The following is a 12,323-nucleotide window of genomic DNA, read 5'->3' on the forward strand; positions in this document are numbered from 1 at the left end:
CGGGGAGCGCTGGGAGAGAGCGGCGATGCGCGGCCTGACGCCGCAGCCTCTCCCGAGTTCCTATCTTTAGGGGCTCTCCGTGCTGCTCTTCCTGCCAGGAGGAAGGACACGAGGAGCCAGCAGCTTTGGAAAACGAGCCGTGGTTGTGCACATCCACCAGCCCCGGCCCCGCGTCAGCTCTGCCTGCGGAGCTGGGCTGGAGCCTCCGCTGAGGGGTTCTGAGCTGGCACCTTCTGTGGGGACATCGGGGAGCCCCCAGGGCACAAAGAGCCCCTTCCACGGGATCCGAGAGGGGCTTCGGGCAAGAGTCTGCAGTGCCCAGCCGAGGGGCAGCGGCTTTCCGCTGTCACAGGGGGTGAGATGGATCTGGGGCAGGAATTCTTCTCGGCGAGGGCGCTGAGGCCCTGGGGCCGGAGCAGCCTGGTCCGGAGTGTCCCTGCCCATGGCCGGGGGTGGATACAGAGAGGGATTTCCTCCCAAAACTTTATCCAGCTCTGCCTCCTGTCACTCCCACAGGTCCAGGCTGAGGCCCCGGGCAGGTGAGCTGCCCCTGCCCTTTGAGGTGTGCCTGCAGCTGCAGCTGGAACTCGGGCTTAAAATTCACTTTTCCCTGGACTGAGTCCACTTTAATTCCAAGCCTTCTCTATAATGTATTTTATCTGTGAAAATTAACGGTTTACCTCATCATAAACTCAGACCTGAGCAATGAGGCGTGACTGAGGACTGCGGAGTGCGACTCTGGTTATTTAAATTCATTTCTGAGCGCTCCATTTTGCTCCTTCGCTCCATGACTTATGCGTCACCAGCTAAAGGTTTTCCTGAACGCCACGTGACGCAGCCCAAAAGGCTACTGAGGTCTCGATTTACTGGAATGTGTCATTTTTCCGACCTAGTTTGTCCTTTAACTGGCACAGCCAGGGGCGGGCAGCACGGGACGCAGCTCGCCCGGGGTGGTGCAGCGCTGGCCACGGCAGCGCGGAGGAGGGACGTGGGCGCACACACCCAGACCTGCAAGGACACAGAAAGTTTGGGAGGGAGGAAATCCTGAAGCTGAACATGCAGGGGAAATGCAGCAGGCACTGGAGGGCTCCAGATAACGAGAGCCCCTCCAGAGCACCGGGCACCTCGGTGGGCTGGGTGAACAAACACCTGGGTGTCCAGATGGAGATCTCCTGCAGCCCTCGGGCCGTGCGCTGCCCCAGAGCAGTGCACCTGACCACCACGGGCTGCAGAGGGGCTGGGATGTGCGGGTCTGAGCCCCGCCCTGGCCAGGATCAGCCCAGCCAGGGCCGTGTTTGGTGAGCGCTGCTGGGAGAGAGGTGCCAGGGCAAGCGTTCCAGCAGCAGCTATCCCCTGTGCATTAAATGCGCTCTCCGGGCCATTTCAGTGGCACCTAACAAAGAGCCCGTGCTCCTGTCCCCAGGTACCTGGTGTTCCTGCAGATCAAGAGGGATCTGTACCACGGCCGGCTCCTGTGCAAGACGTCGGACGCGGCGCTGCTGGCTGCCTACATCCTGCAGGGTACGGCCCTGCGCTGCAGCCCCTCGCTCTCCCTGCCCAGAACCCCTTCCCCTCTTGCGCCCACAGCAGGCAGCTGCACCTGCAGCCACCAGCGCCGCGCTGGGGAGGGTGAGGGCGGTGCTGGGCTCACACCTGCGGGGCCACAGCTGGACAGGGGTGGGGTGTCCCCAGGAGCGGCCCCTGGGCGCACACGGCCCCTGCCCTCCTGCCTGTCCTCCTGCCCTCCTGCCTGTCCTCCTGCCCGCTCCTGCAGCTTGAGGAATTAATGACGGTGGGACAGCGGCCCTCTGCTGCCGGGTGTCTGCCGCACAAACAGCCAAATTAACTGGCTGCAGTTAACGCCTGACAAACGATCCCTCCGGGCAGGGAGCACGGCGCGGTCGGGGCTGTGCCGAGCCCTGCCGGGACAGGGATGAGCGCTGGGCTCCTCCCGACCCCATCTTTCTCCCACCAGCTGAGATCGGGGACTACGACCCGGGGAAGCACCCAGAAGGCTACAGCTCCAAGTTCCAGTTCTTCCCCAAGCACTCGGAGAAGCTGGAGAGGAAGATCGCTGAGATCCACAAGTCCGAGCTGAGGTACGGAGCCGCTGGGGATGCTCGGAGCACTTCTGTCCCCGTTCGGGATTTTCCCTCACACCCCTCAGGTGTCACATCCGGCCGGGACCTGCTCCTGCCTCAGCCAGCACAGCCCAGGGGACCTTGGGATGGGGCCAGGGCCCTCGTGAGCCCCTCCTGCCCTCTCCCCTCTGCAGGGACCATCAGCAGTCCCCGCTGTCCCATGGCACTGCCGGTGCTCTGGAGCTGTGTCCTGAAGGGTTCCCAGGGAGGGAAGTGCCTTTAACTTCCCAAACCCCGTTGAAGTTGTGTTCCTATGTGCGGGGGGCTGCTGCCTGCTGCCAAGCCCCCTTCCCTTCCCTTCCCTTCCCTTCCCTTCCCTTCCCTTCCCTTCCCTTCCCTTCCCTTCCCTTCCCTTCCCTTCCCTTCCCTTCCCTTCCCTTCCCTTCCCTTCCCTTCCCTTCCCTTCCCTTCCCTTCCCTTCCCTTCCCTTCCCTTCCCTTCCCTTCCCTTCCCTTCCCTTCCCCACAATGAGGTGGTTGTGCTGCAAGCAGGGAATTCTTCCCTAAACTTGGCAGATGCCTTCTGACCCTTCCCCGTGCTGCCAGTTCAGCGCGGCCGCTGTGGCTCCAGCCGGCAGCAGAGGATGGGCTTGGCTCCAGTGCTGGGCTCCGGCTGATCCCGCGAAAACCCAGTGGGAATGTGCTGAGGCTGATGCTCCAGGACCGACAGAATCCCTGTAGCTGCCTTTCTCCTTCCTGTCTGCCATGGAATGTTCTTTTTCTCCCGTTTTTTCACTCCTGCAGTGGGCAGACACCAGCTACTTCAGAGCTGAACTTCCTCAGGAAAGCCCAGACTCTGGAGACCTACGGGGTTGACCCGCACCCGTGCAAGGTAAAACAGCTCCTAAACCCTTCCTTGGGCTCTAGCTGGGCTTGCACTCCTCTCTGTGGCCAGGGGTGAGCCGCTGAGGCGCCAGGGACTGTCCCAGGTGCGTTTGTCACCTGCCAGCAGCGGGGGCCGTGGCCAGGGGGCTGCGCTGAGGCTCTCAGCCTTGCTCAGCCCCGTCCCTGTGCAGTGTGAGCGCACCAGGGGAGCGGGGAGCGCTCTGAAACCCTCCCAGGGCTCTCAGGGAAGCCGTGGGCAGGTTCTCGCTGCAGACAGCTGGGCAGGGTGGTCGATGCTCTCCCGCAGGACCGTGGAGGCAGGAACAAGGTCGGTGGTGCGGCTGAGAGCCAGCAGCATTAACCAGTCTGGGTCAGTGCATCCCTCTGCCCTGCCCGCCCGTAACCCGGTTCGCTGCTGGGAACGCTCCTCGCTGCCTGGGGACGTCACTGCTCGTGTGTCCCTGGTGATCCCACCGCGGGCAGGCGGGGCACAAAGCAGGCAGGAAATTCTGCTCGCGGGCAGTGCCTGTGCTGGGGTTCGTCCCTGGGGCTCTTCCCTGGCTCGTGCCACAGAAGTGCAGGGTTGCAGTGAATTTGGGGGGTTTCCTCCTTTGTGGGCAGTCTCTGAGCACCCAGGAGCTTGCTCTGCTCTGAATTCCCTCTAAAGCTGTGGCCTTGCCAGCTCCCACCCAGCTGTGACCTTTGCTGCTGGAGTCAGGTAATTGCCATCCTGTTGCTCCCAGAACCTTTTTGAACATATTTGAATTACACTAATTAAAGTTCTTACAGCAGCTAAGGACAAAGGTGCACACTCGTACGTCCATCGGCAGAATTCTGCCTCATTCATCAGGAGCTGCTGCTCATGTGCCCGAAGGATCCGGAAACCAAAGTTAAATGAAGCTGATTCTCTCGTCCCCAGTGGAGAAGTTTGGATGAGGGGCTGTTCCCTGTCACCAGCCTCTGCACCCCCAGGAGGATTCATCCTCCTTCTGCTTCCTTTCCTGGAGGTTTTCCCAGGTTTCGGAGAGAGCCCAAGCCCTTGGGGCAGCCCAGGGCTGAGCTGTGGCTGCTTGGTGCACACACACGGGAATTCCGCAGGAATGTCCACGGGAATATCCATGGGAATGTCCATGGGAATGTTCGCCAGAATGTCCATGGGAATGTTCACAGGAATATCCACAGGAATATCCACAGGAATGTCCACGGGAATGTCCACTGGAATATCCACAGGAATATCCATAGGAATATCCACAGGAATGTCCATGGGAATTTCCACAGGAATATCCACAAGGATATCCACAGGGATACCCACAGGGATTTCCACAGGGATTTCCACAGGAATATCCACAGGAATGCCCGCAGGAATATCCACAGGAATGCCCACAGGGATATCCACCGGGATACCCAAAGGAATGCCCACAGGAATGCCTACCGGGATTTCCATGGGAACATCCACAGGAATGCCCACAGGGATATCCATGGGAATACCCACAGGAATGCCCACCGGGACGCCCACGGGAATGCCCACAGGGATATCCACCAGGATACCCACGGGAATGCCCACCGGGATTTCCATGGGAATATCCACAGGAATGCCCACGGGAATGCCCACGGGAATGCCCACAGGAATTTCCACAGGAATTTCCACAGGAATGCCCACAGGAATTTCCACGGGAATGCCCACGGGAATGCCCACCGGGACGCCCACGGGAACGTCCCTCCCGTGCCAGGCGGGCTGAGTTTTCCCTCTCCCCGGTGCCGGTGCCGGCTCAGGGTGGGAGCTCCGTGCCCGGGGTGCGCTTTGGCTCCCGGCGTTCCCCAGAGCTCTCCGGGATCTGCCGGCCGAAGCCCGGGATGAGGTGCTGAGCCCGGCTGTGCCAGCTGTGGCAGCGCAGCCTGGCCCCGGTTTTCCCGGTGGGAAAAGCCCCAGACGCCCTCCCCGGAGCGCCCGGCGCCGGGTGGAAGCGCCGGCGGTGACGGGGGTTCGGAGCGGCGCGGCGCAGCCGGGGCTCGGCGGGACGGGGGAGCAGCCGGGGCCCTCATCCTTGGGTGAATCCGGGCCGTGGATAATGGGGTGTGTGTCGGGACTCAGGCCTCAGTGGTGCCTGAGCGCCCCTTCCCACGCGGGACATTCCGTGATGATGGGACAAATAACCACATCAAACCCCACATGTTACAGTGATGGTATCGGCCAGATAAAGAGTGTAGAGCTATATAATAATTATACTATATAGACCTACACGGGGGAGTATAGTTACAATGTATCACTATATGTAAGCATAATATAATATAATATAATATAATATAATATAATATAATATAATATAATATAATGTAATATAATATAATATAATATAATTTGTAATATAATAATATATATATAATATGCAATACAATAATATATAATAGGTAATACAATAATATTACACGTGCAATATTATATTATATTATATTATATTATATTATAGTTATTATATTATATTTATTATATTTGTTTTATTTATTATATTTATTATATTATATTTATTATATAACATATTATATATATTATTAATATAATATTATTATAATAATAATATATATTAATATAAAATCATATACATTAAAATAGAATAGAATAGGAATAGAATAGAATAGCATATATAATTATATAACAATATAACATATAAGAGTGTGTGCGTCTGTATATATATAAAAATAAAAATAAAAATATACGTTGTTGCAAAATTAATTGCGACAGCTATCAGACGGCATTGCACTAGCAGCACAAACCCCGTATTTGTCCATGTGACATTTGGTACAGACGATGACAGGTGACTGTGACACGCGGCTGGCGGCCCCCGGGGCGGTGCCCTGGGGCTGAGGGCGCGGGTGGCTCCCAGCCGAGCCGGCGGCCGGCGGCGGCTGCTCCAGCCCCGGCTGTTGCCTTGCAGGACGTGTCCGGAAACGCGGCGTTCCTGGCCTTCACCCCCTTCGGCTTCGTGGTCCTGCAGGGAAACAAGAGAGTTCACTTCATCAAGTGGTGAGTTCACTTTTCCTCAGGTGCTGAGCTCACTCCCGGTGCTCAGTTCCCCCACGGGGTCCTGTCACTCCCTGGGCACCCCGGGGTGGCCGAGAGGTGGCCGAGAGGTGGCCCAAGGGTGGCCCAGGAGTGGCCCAGGGATGGCCCAGCGGTGGCCCAGCGGTGGCCCAGCGGTGGCCCAGCGGTGGCCGGGTGTGTGACACCGGACAGGGCTCGGTGCACCCCGAGCTCTGCTGCCCCAGGCTCATTGTTCTCTACATTTGTCCCCATCAAACTTCACCATCCCCATCCCGGCCCCATCCCAAATCCCCCCAGCCCCTGTGAGCCTTCCCAGCTCTCTGGGTCACCGCAGCGTGTCCGGTTTTGGCCGGGGTGTCCCTGGCACGGGGCAGTGCCACCGGCCGGTGTCCCTGGGACGAGACCCCGCTGACCCCCAGCTTCAGCCCGGGCTGTTCCCACTCCAGCCACGGCTTTGTGAGCCAGGGCTGCTCTCACCACCCCCTGGCACCTCCTGGGATGGGAAACAGGCTCTGGGTGGGATCCGGGCTGGGTGGGATTTGGGCTGGATGGGATTTGGGCTGGATGGGATCCGAGCTGGATGGGATCCAGGCTGGATGGGATCCAGGCTGGGTGGGCTCTGCACATCTCCCACCTCCCTGTGTCCCCCCAGGAACGAGGTGACCAAGATGAAATTCGAAGGGAAGACTTTCTACCTGTACGTAAGCCAGAAGGAGGTGAGTGCTTCCCCTGCCCGTGGGACATCCTGGGCACGGCGTGGTCCTTCCTTCACAGGGTTCTCCGGGAACGTGGCAGCAGCAGCGCCCTGGCCAGCAGGGCAGGGACACGGGGACATGGGGACACGGGGACACAGGGACACGGGGACACGGGGACATGGAGACACTGGGACACGGGGACACAGGGACACGGGGACACAGGGACACGGGGACATGGGAACACAGGGACATGGAGACATGGGGACATGGGGACATGAGGACACGGGGACACAGGGACATGGTGACAGCAGCTGCAGCTCCGTGCCACTGCTGAGGTCACCTCCCTGCTCCTGCTGGCGCCCACATCCTGGCACTGGACCCCACAGCCCCCCTTAGCCCCAGGCCACAGCCCCTGGCCGTGCTCTCCCTCGGGATGCTCCCAAGGCGCTCCTTCACTGCTGTCACCCCTCAAAGCCAGCCAGAACACCTCTGGCTGCACTCGGCTCCCACAGGAGCCATCAGCAGGAATTTTTTAAAGCCCTTCTGCGCCTGTGGCTGTTCCCAAAGGCTGGGAGCAGAGCTGGAGGTGTGGGCACTGGAGCACCTCTGCCCACCCCTCGTGCCAGCTGCTGATCCCTGCATCCCAAGCAGCTCCAGAGCAGGATCTGTCTGTGCCAGTGCCACTCTCCAGCTCTGTCTACTCCATTTTCTGTCTGTGGGATGGGCACCGCTCCCTGCTCTCTCCCCGACTCCCTGTCCTTCTGCTTTAGGAGAAGAAAATTGTTCTCACCTATTTTGCCCCGACCCCAGAAGCCTGCAAACACCTCTGGAAGTGCGGGATCGAGAACCAGGCTTTCTACAAGTGAGTGGGGGTCTCTGGGGGGTCCTGCAGCCCCCGGGGTCGGTCCCTGGCCCTGCGGCACCTGGTCCCAGTGGCCTCCAAAAGCGCCGGTGTCCCTGGACGGGGGTCTCTGCCCCACGGGGTCCCTCCCTCCCCAGTCCCTCTGTGCCCGTCCCTTCTCAAACTTCCGTCAGGAATTTGTAACCCATTATTTGGGACGAAGCCTGGAATGCCAAGCGGCATCGTCCTGTTCGTGCCGTACTTAACCCAGGCCTCTCTGTGCTTCGTAACGAGTTTTATTTTAATCAGCGAGCTGCGAGACGGAGCAGGCGATGCATTCCCACCGGGAATTCTGCAATCAGCAGCCGCAATCAGCGGGTTTCACTGCTCATTACACGAACACGAAGTGAAATTGCAATATTGCCTTACAAATCGCTCTGTGATTAATGGTGGCAGCAAATCACCGCTGGCCGCGCACCCGCCTGGGCCAGGGGCTGAGGTGCTGCTGGGCACTCCCGGGGTGAGGGCTCCGCTCCTGTGGGATGGGGAGGAGATGGGAAGGTTCCTCTGGGCAGCTCCCCCCGCCCTGGCCAGCGCCCACCTGCCCAGGAGGGGCCGAGTCTGTCACCCTGCGACTCCCGGGCCGCGGTGGGCGTTCAGCCCCTGGAGAGGCTCGGTCCCTGCACGTGGGTGTCCCTGGCCCCGGCAGGAGCTGTGTCCCGAGGCCCTGGGCAGCGTGTCCATCCCCTGCTGCCGGCAGGGATGAGCTGTGCTGGCTGCAGGTGTCCTGCCAGCCAGAGCCACTCAGCCCTGCCAGCCAGTGCCACCCACCCCTGCCAGCCACTGCCACACACCCCTGTCAGACAGAGCCACCCACCCCTGCCAGCCAGTGCCACACACCCCTGGCAGCGGCACTGCACACCTCCAGGGCTCTGCTCCCGGCGCCTGGCAGCAGGGCAGGGCAGGGCAGAGCAGGGCAGGGCAGGGCGGGGCAGGGCGGGGCAGGGCGGGGCAGGGCAGAGCAGGGCAGGGCAGGGCAGGGCAGGGCAGGGCAGAGCAGGGCAGGGCAGGGCTCTCACCCCGCTCCCGCTGCTCTCTCAGGCTGGAGAAGTCGAGCCAGGTGCGGACGGTGTCCAGCAGCAACCTGTTCTTCAAGGGAAGCCGCTTCCGATACAGGTAAATCCTGGGGCAGGAGCAGGGCTGGTGTGTCACTGTGTGCCCCTTTGGGGGCTGGTGTGTCACTGTGTGTTCCTTAGGGGGCTGGAGTGTCACTGTGTGCCCCTTTGGGGGCTGGTGTGTCACTGTTTACCCCTTTGGGGGCTGGTGTGTCACTGTTTACCCCTTAGGGGGCTGGTGTGTCACTGTGTGTCCCTTTGGGGGCTGGTGTGTCACTGTGTGCCCCTTTGGGGACTGGTGTGTCACTGTGTGTCCCTTTGGGGGCTGGTGTACTGTTGTGTGCTCCTTTTGAGGCTGATGTACTGTTGTGTACTTTTTTGGAGGTTGGCTGTATTAATTTGTGCCCCTTTAGGGGCTGGCTGTATTAATTTGTGCTCCTTTGTAGGCTGGTGTATCCCTGTGTGCCCTTTTGGAGGTTGGCTGTATTAATTTGTGCCCTTTTGGAGGCTGGCTGTATTAATTTGTGCCCTTTTGGAGGCTGGCTGTATTGTTTTATCCTCCTTGGAGGTGCTTTGGGCAGCTCTTGGGGAGTCCCAGAGACTCCCCCATTGAGCGCTGACCCCTCCAGGCCCCTCTGCCGCTGTCTCTGTGTCACAGAGGCCACCCCTGTCCCCTGTCTCTGCCTCGCAGGAGAGGTTTTGGAGGGACGGTAGTGGAGGATTGGAGAGGATGGGAGATTTGGGAGTTGAGAATGAGAAATAAAACACCACTACAAATCCCCGCTATCCCTAAATTCCTGCACTGAGGTGCTGCAGCTAGAGCCTGGACCTGGCTCGTGTGACTGAGGGGTCAGCGCTGGCACCCTCCCCGCTGGCATGGGAGGACCTGGGTGCCCGTGTTGTGTCCATCTCAGCTGAGGGGAGGTGACCCCCTGGTGCCCAGCACCCCGTGCCAGAGGTGTCAGCCCAGCCCTCCGAGCTCCTCCATCGCCCCAATCCCCCGGAGAAAACACCTGTGCCTTCCCTGGAGCTGTGTGGGGAGGGCCCAGGCTGGGCACGGTGTGCACACCTGGCTGCCAGGCCTGGGCTCTTCTCCTCACCCCTGCTCACCCCGCAGCGGCCGCGTGGCCAAGGAGGTGATGGAGTCCAGCGCCAAGATCAAGAGAGAACCGCCCGAGATTCACCGGTGAGAGCCTGGCAGGGGCTGGGAGCCAGGGCTGGGAGCTGGGGTGGGAGCTGGGGTGGGAACTGGGGTGGGAGCTGGGGTGGGATCGTGCCCAGAGCACTGCCCCGTGCCAGGGTGGGATCACCTCCAGAGCACTGCCCCGTGCCAGGGTGGGATCACCCCCAGAGCACTGCCCCGTGCCAGGGTGGGATCACCCCCAGAGCACTGCCCTGTGCCAGGGTGGGATCACCCCCAGAGCACTGCCCTGTGCCAGGGCGGGATCACCCCCAGAGCACTGCCCTGTGCCAGGGCGGGATCACCCCCAGAGCACTGCCCTGTGCCAGGGTGGGATCGTGCCCAGAGCACTGCCCTGTGCCAGGGTGGGATCACCCCCAGAGCACTGCCCCGTGCCAGGGTGGGATCACCTCCAGAGCACTGCCCTGTGCCAGGGTGGGATCACCCCCAGAGCACTGCCCCGTGCCAGGGTGGGATCACCCCCAGAGCACTGCCCCGTGCCAGGGTGGGATCACCCCCAGAGCACTGCCCTGTGCCAGGGTGGGATCACGCCCAGAGCACTGCCCTGTGCCAGGGTGGGATCACCTCCAGAGCACTGCCCTGTGCCCGCAGCGCCGGCTCTGTCCTGGCCCTGATCCTGTCCCCACCGCTGTCCCCAGGGCCGGGCTGGTGCCGAGCCGCAGCTGCCCGTCCATCACGCACGGCCCCCGGCTGAGCAGCGTGCCCCGCACCCGGAGGAGAGCCGTGCACATCTCCATCATGGAAGGTAGGACACGGGACAGCCCTGCCCGACACGCCGGGAGAGGGAGCGGGAACGCGCACGGGCTGGGAAAACACACGCACACACACACGGGCACACGCACAGAGGTACACAGACACACAGGTGTGCAAACAGACACACAGACACAGGTACACACACAGACACACACGAGCACACAGACACTCGTACACACACTGTGCACACACACATGCACACAGACATGCACTGACACACACACGTGCACACAGACATGCACTGACACACACACACACACACACACACGTGTCCTGCTGAGGCCACTTGTCCCCCAGTTCCACCAGGCTGGAGCAGGGAGGCTGCTCCTCCCCGTCCTGGGGCTGTGGCAGGGTAGGGGGCACTGGGAAGAAGGTCTGGCAAAAGGCAAATCACCGGAGCAGCTGTGGGGCTGCCCCACGGGCTGGGGCCACGCTGCGGGCTGTGGCTGTGCCCTGCGGGTGGCTGCTTTACCTGCTGGCGACAGCAGTGTCCGACTCCCTGTGACACGGCTGCTCCCTGCCCCGGACGGGCTGCGGGGCCACCCCTGCCCCAGCGGGGCCACCCCGATCCTGGCGCCGGCCCCGGAACGCAGACAGGGACAGGGACGGTCTGCCCCAAGGGCTGGGATTTAATCCCACCAAGGGACCCCGGGGTTGGTGTATGTGCCAGTTCCGGGGGTGGAGGCGGGCAGGGTCACCTCTGCCACGCAGTTACATGTGACAGTCTGTCCCCCGCGTGCCGCTGGGAAGCAGCCAGAGCACTAAATCACCTCCCGGCATAAATCACCCCGGCCGGTACCGCCCCTTTGCTTTTCCTCACTCTCACCTCAGCTCGGTCCCGTGGGAAGGCGGGTGCCCAAAATAGCGCTGTCCCCAGGGCTGGCAGCAGTGCCACTCGCGGCGCCGTCCCCGCACTGCGCTGTGCCTGTGGCACCATGGTGAAGTGCCTGGTAAAGATCAAAACCAGGGTGAGCGTGCACCTGTGGCTCATCAACCACTGCTGCCGGGCGGTGCGGGTGCGGGTGCTGGCCCTGGGGCCGCGCCTGCTCTCCCGGGCCCTGGGCATTCTGCCGCTGCTCCCGGCTGTGCCCAGCCTCGGCCACGACGCTCCCTACGGCCCCGGGGACCGGCCCGAGCCAGGTAACGCTGCGCCGCGGGGTCCGGGATCTCCCGGAGTGTCCGGGGCTCCCCATGGACCGGGGTCCCCGTAGTCAGCTGGTGACCACGGCCCCAGGTGGGATGCAGGAATGTGGGATGCAGGAAATGCGTGGCTGGGGTCTCTGAGGCCGGCTGGATTCCGGGTTGTTACTGCCACAGAGCAGCTCTGGCGGTGGGGCTGGGCTCAGATTTCCAGGGTTTTCTGGTTTCTGCTCAGTCCTGCGGAAGCAGACGGCGGCAGGGTTTGGGTCTGGGGGCCGGCCCTGCTGTCACTGCGGTGATGAGCAGTGGCACCCCCCGAGGCTGTCCCCCGTGTCAGGGACACAGTGGTGCCACGGGGAACGTTCCCATGAGCGGGGAGAGCGCAGAGCTGGCAGGGTGGGAGCGTTTCCTCCTCCCTGCCCGGGAGCCCAGCACTGAACCGGGCTGAGCTGGAGGCAGCGCTCAGGAACCAGAGGCTGCAAATCCCCGGGAATGCAGCCGGATGAGCTCCGGGTGCTGCCCTGCGCCCTTGGGCAGCCAGGACATGTGGTGACAGCACGACAAGGTGCTTCA

General features: G+C 61.3%; 1 protein-coding gene across 1 annotated transcript in view; it reads left to right on the top strand.

Moving 5' to 3' along the window:
• Positions 1 to 12,323, top strand: part of FRMD5 (FERM domain containing 5) — a 42,227-nt gene that overhangs the window by 25,763 nt on the left and 4,141 nt on the right. The window contains 9 exon segments of the mRNA XM_040077518.2: positions 1,424 to 1,521; positions 1,976 to 2,099; positions 2,885 to 2,972; positions 5,899 to 5,987; positions 6,658 to 6,721; positions 7,471 to 7,562; positions 8,643 to 8,717; positions 9,774 to 9,842; positions 10,496 to 10,602. Of these exon segments, the coding sequence (XP_039933452.1) occupies positions 1,424 to 1,521; positions 1,976 to 2,099; positions 2,885 to 2,972; positions 5,899 to 5,987; positions 6,658 to 6,721; positions 7,471 to 7,562; positions 8,643 to 8,717; positions 9,774 to 9,842; positions 10,496 to 10,602 (806 nt within the window).

This window comes from Hirundo rustica, chromosome 13 (assembly GCF_015227805.2).
Source record: "Hirundo rustica isolate bHirRus1 chromosome 13, bHirRus1.pri.v3, whole genome shotgun sequence".
Classification (NCBI taxonomy): domain Eukaryota; kingdom Metazoa; phylum Chordata; class Aves; order Passeriformes; family Hirundinidae; genus Hirundo; species Hirundo rustica.